The 5,165-nt window shown below is 62.2% G+C and overlaps 1 protein-coding gene across 1 annotated transcript in view; it reads left to right on the top strand.

The window, feature by feature from the left end:
* The window catches only part of DNAL4 (dynein axonemal light chain 4), a 9,137-nt gene extending 7,091 nt beyond the window's left edge, over nt 1-2,046 (top strand). Inside the window, exons 2-3 of the mRNA XM_045290931.1 lie at nt 23-237; nt 1,103-2,046. Of these exons, the coding sequence (XP_045146866.1) occupies nt 23-237; nt 1,103-1,267 (380 nt within the window). The 3' untranslated portion in view covers nt 1,268-2,046. The remainder of the gene's footprint in view (nt 1-22; nt 238-1,102) is intronic.
* Nucleotides 2,047-5,165: the final 3,119 nt, after the last annotated feature.

The following is a 5,165-nucleotide window of genomic DNA, read 5'->3' as shown; positions in this document are numbered from 1 at the left end:
CCCCCACCCCACCCCGTATGAGACGTCACCTGTGAGGAAGAGCATCAGGCTTTGCCCAGGGCAGCACCCCCATGTCCGTGCCTTAAGCGTGGGACAGGGCGAGCAGGCCCCGGGCTGAGCGCGCATCCATCTCTGTTTGCCGCCCACCGTCAGCACTCGGACATGCCGGAGGAGATGCGCGTGGAGACCATGGAGCTGTGTGTCACGGCCTGTGAGAAGTTCTCCAACAACAACGAGGTATGGCCACACGCAGGCGGCCCGTGCCCGCAGCCAGCTCCAGAGAGGCCTTGGGGACTAGGTGAGGGAAGAGGCTGGCGCTGACTCCCATGGATAGCCGTGTCCCCATCTCAGGAAACCTGCTGCTGGGCCCCCTCCCCACAGTGCACCGAGCCCGCCCCGCATTCACTCATGCACCCTTCCATCCATCTGGAGGCCAGCTCCTAGGACACCGTCTGTCCAGGCAGCACCCTCGGGGCTGGCGAACGGCCAGGAGCATCCACACAGGCATGACGGTCATCTGTCTGGCGGGGAGGAGGAAGGGCTGGGGGCGTCAGGCTCCAGGAGAGCCCAGGTGTAGAACCCTCCATGTCCAAGTGCATACCCTCGCTCTGACCTTGGCTGGCCACGTCCACCCCTGGGTCATGTGGGTGTGCGCGACTAGGCCCAGGACTCACCGGTCTGCCCTCCCCAGGCCTCCTCTTCCACCATGGGGGTGGGGAGGGCAAGTGTGTGAAAGAGTAAGCACAGGAGGGGTGAGGGGCCCCATCCTCTTGGAGCCCCCTAGGGAGAGCAGGAGAAAGCCAGCACGGGCGGTGGCAATGGGGCTTCCTGTCGAGTGTGCCGCTCCTGTCACTCCACCCACCAGCCAGAGGCAGCCCTCCCTCGCTAACCGTTGTCTGGTGGTCGAGCCAGACGCCCCCAGGGCTTTGCCTCCAGTAGAGGCTCGCACAACCCCCTCTGCTAGCTGCTTCCCGACTGCTGAAGCGACCACAGGCTACCCATCCCTGGGGGAGACCCTGCCTGAAGGTCCCACGGCAAGAGAGCCACCCTCGCTGCGCTGCCGCCCCAGCAGCCCTCTCTGACACCTGTCCTCTCCGTTCAGAGTGCCGCCAAGATGATCAAAGAGACGATGGACAAGAAGTTCGGCTCCTCCTGGCACGTGGTGATCGGCGAAGGCTTTGGCTTTGAGATCACGCACGAGGTGAAGAACCTGCTGTACCTGTACTTCGGAGGGACCCTGGCCGTGTGCGTCTGGAAATGCTCCTGACGTGGTCGCCAGCCGCCTGGAGCCCCACTTCCCCCTGCGAGCATGGGGCCCTGTCCTCCCGCCCCGGGTCCTGGCTTCCTCAGCCCAGTGTGTGAGTGTGCTGGCTTCTCTTACCCCCAGCCCAGAGTCCTGGGATGCCGGAACCACACAGGGCAGTGGGTCAGAGCCGACAGGCCAGCCTCCTCCTCCTAGGGGCTCTCCCCTGGCCTCCCGGGAGCCCCTCCCCTCCAGTGCCCTCCCTGCTATAATGTGGCCACTGTCCTTGCCTGCAGTGACCATAATCACCCGGGGGGCGCCTTGCCTCTCACGGGACCCTGGAGGTTTCTCTCCTTGTCCTCTGGGGAAGGGGTGAACCCCTCAGCCCCTGCCCCAGCTTGACCCCAATGTGACCGACCCCAGGCTGAACAAACCATCACGTGCAGCGGGACCAACAGCTCGCCTGCCCCAGCTTGGCAAGGGCCACGCGACCTTCCCCGCCGGTCATCTCTGCCCACCCCCCAATTCCCCCCGGGGCCACAGGAGTATCCACCAGGCCCACCCCGCCCTGCCCCGCTGTGCAGTTGGTGGCCACTCTGAGCCGCCTGGGCCTGGGGGAGCCCGGCTGGCCGCCGCCGCCGATCATCAGGGACCGCATGCCAATTTGTACTGCGCATCTCGCTGCGTTTTCTAGCTTTTTGAGTGTGGGAGATGGGTTTTAGTAGAAGGTGAATCCTATTTTACACAGTGGTCTTATTTATATAAATGTCCTGGTTTTTACAATTAAAGTGACCAAAAACTGACCTTTCTGTGCAGTGTTTTGTTTTCTCCGTGGTGGGGGCCAGGGGCCCTCAGATGACCCTGGCCTTGCAGCAGGGTGGCTGGAAACCCCGCATCCCAACCTGCCCCATCGCACACCGTCTGTCCTGGGGAGGGACTGGGGCAGTTGGATGGGGCCGAGTGGATATGGAATTAGATGCCTTCCAGGGCCAGACTGAGCCACCAAGAGATTTGCCAGCCGTGTCATCCGCCTAGCTCAGCAGCTGCCCGTGGCCAGGCCTCGTCCTGGGGGCCTGGGCCAGGACAGAACCTCAGCCCTGCCCTCGGGGGTTCAGGTGCCTCTGGCCCAGAAGGAGGCCCAGGTACTTGTCTTCTCCTCCCCCGTGGCCTCCTGGGAGGGTCCTCTAGCAATCTGGGTGCCCCAGAGATAGGCAAGGAGAGGAGGTTTTGAAGGGCGCGTGCGCATGGGCGGGCCGGGAACAGCTGTGGCTGACCCACCACTCCTGTCTCTGTACCCCCGAACATGGGTGCCGAGGCACTGGTACAAGCAGGGGAAGGGTCAGGACTCTGAGACCCTCAGACCTGGATTCAGGCCTGCCCTGTCCTCTAACCTCTTTCTGCCTCCGCTGCCTCCTCTGTAGAATGGGCATGAAAATAGCTCTTGGAGCGAGGGGCAGGTGTGCGGACCACTTACACCACACCCCTAACTGTGCGCTCTCGGGCCCCCACCCTCCAACCCCTATGGGGTCCTGTACCCAATCTCTCACAGCTGGTAGAAGTTTCTCAGACCCGGCTTGGGAGGGTGCCCTGAAACTGGCAGCTGCCTCCCACAGTGTGCGAGTCCCTCCACATGGGAACCCCTTCCTCTCAGGTGTCCCTGTCTACATAGCAGACCGGCCTGGGCAGCACAGCGGGTGTGGACCCCTGGGTTCCTGGGCCTCATCAGGGGTCACTGCCTACCCCTCCCCTGAGGCCCAGCCACAGGCACCCAGACTGACCTGCTTCACAGCTCCGTGGGGAGCCGAAAGGTGGGCATGGGGAGGGTGAGGGGCCTAAGGGAAGAAGACACCACCCTTGCCCACAAAGAGCACACAGACTGCTGAAAGGCAGGGCACCTTTGAGGTGCTTGGCTTCAGGAGAAGATGCTGCAGAAATGGGGGGGTTCAGAGGTACAGCCTCCTGGGGGCAGCATTGAACTAGACCCCCAGCCTCATGGAGGCTGTCACAGAGCTGAGGGGAGAAGGCCCGAGACAAGCTCCTGAGGGGCTCCGTTAAGTGGGGTGGGTCCACAGAGGGGTGGTGGTACAGGGGGCTCGTCTCTGGGTGGGTGGGGGTAGGGAGACCCGGTCAAGTACACACACACACACACACACACCACAAGCCCTTATGACCATGCCAGGCTCCACGGTCCCACAGTGTAGCAGTCCCTGTCCCTTTTATAAAAGAAGAAACCCCCAAAGAGGCCGGGGCACAGAAATCAGGCCTGGGGTTCTGAGCCAGGCCTGCCTGCCGCTCTTTGCCACACCCGCTGTGTCCCGAATGGCCACCTGTCTGCCTCTCCATCCCCACCTCCCGGGGGTTGGACACCCACTACAGCTGTGCATAGCCAGTCCACCCCAGCCACACCTTGCCCCACAGCTGTGATGCCCCCCTCCCCCGCTGCCACGTGGCTAGAGCCTGAATGGACCTTGAGACCCCCCCTTCCACATCAGACTCACCATGGGGAGCAGGCAACTGGGATCAGACACATCTGGTGGGGGGCAGGTCAGCCTCAGGCCTGTCCCCACACCTGGGGGAGCAGCAGGTGCTCCCATCCCCTGTGAGGCAGGGACCATAGGCCTCCCTCAGAGCAGGGCCAAGGGACCCGGAGGCAGCATGAGGAGGGACAGACAGGGCCGTGGTGCGGGGGTCCATGGTAACCACGGAAGTGGGCCTGTGCCTGTGGAGTGGAGAAAACTGGTGAATATTTCATGCTGTCTTGGGGAAAACTCCAGGAGCCTCTTAACCCACTTCCTGCTTTTCTGAGGATGGGAGGGAGCCCCCTGGGTGGTGGGGCTCGGCCTCTCAGCAGGAGTGACTGGGCTCCTGCAGGAGTCAGGCAGTGCCCTCGGGCCCCACTCCAGGTTTGGGGGGGCCCTGGGAGAAGTCTAGCCCCGAGCATCCCCCTCTGCCCTTCCCTTTCGTTCGCCCCATCCCTTATTTAAAGCAACCGCCTCCCACTGCCAGCTGCTGCCTGCAGCCCTTTGAAAGAACATTGGAGACGTGAATTATTAATAATAGCCTTGAGCTCTTCAGCACCCAGGATGTGTGCCCTGTGTGTGATCAGGCCCTGCCCTGATCCCCTGGAACATTGCCACGGGGTTTGGGAGGGTGTGTGTCTGGTTATCTATTCTGCCACCACACACACACACACACACACACACACACACACACACACACACCACAAGCCCTTATGACCATGCCAGGTTCCACGGTCCCACAGTGTAGCAGTCCCTCTCCATCCCCATTTTACAAATGAAGAGTTGAGGCCCAGAGGGGAAAGCAGCCTGCCGTGGCCCAGCCAGTAGTTATAAGCGACACAGCCAGGATCCCCTGCTGCTGTAGACCCAGCTCTTAACCCGGGCAGTGGACTGTCCCCCAGGCTGGACAAGCCATGGCTTCTCCCACCTCAATTCCCTCCTCTGCGAGGGGCGGCTCGCAACGCCTGCCCTCCCTGCTGCCACGTTCACCATGGGGGGTGGGGTGCGGTGGGGTGGGGGGACACAGGTGACCAAGGCCACCAGACAGAATGCTTTGGAGTTGGGCAGGGCAGTGAAGGTTTGGGTCAGGGCCACTTGACCTGGGAGACAAATGAGACTTTCTACTCCCATAAAGAGTTACAGCCCTGGAAACCCACAAGGGTTGGTCTATCCTGTCCTAGGGGGGTGCTAGGAGCAAGGGGAGTCAAGGCTCTGCAGGAGAGGGGTTAGGCTGTGGGCAGAGTTCTTCTCCAGGGCTCACTGGTGAGGGGTGGCATGCCGTGACCCTGCCTGGCTGCACCCCTGACTCTCCACCTGGGTCACTTTACAGCAGGGATTGTCTTGTCTGGTGTATCCAGCATGCCTAGCCCAGGGCCTGGAAATTTGATGGGGGTAGTGAGAGA

Source organism: Echinops telfairi, unplaced genomic scaffold, assembly GCF_000313985.2.
Source record: "Echinops telfairi isolate 266 unplaced genomic scaffold, ASM31398v2 ScPeMD7_2;HRSCAF=8, whole genome shotgun sequence".
Taxonomy (NCBI): domain Eukaryota; kingdom Metazoa; phylum Chordata; class Mammalia; order Afrosoricida; family Tenrecidae; genus Echinops; species Echinops telfairi.
This window is presented reverse-complemented; position numbering and strand designations above follow the sequence as displayed.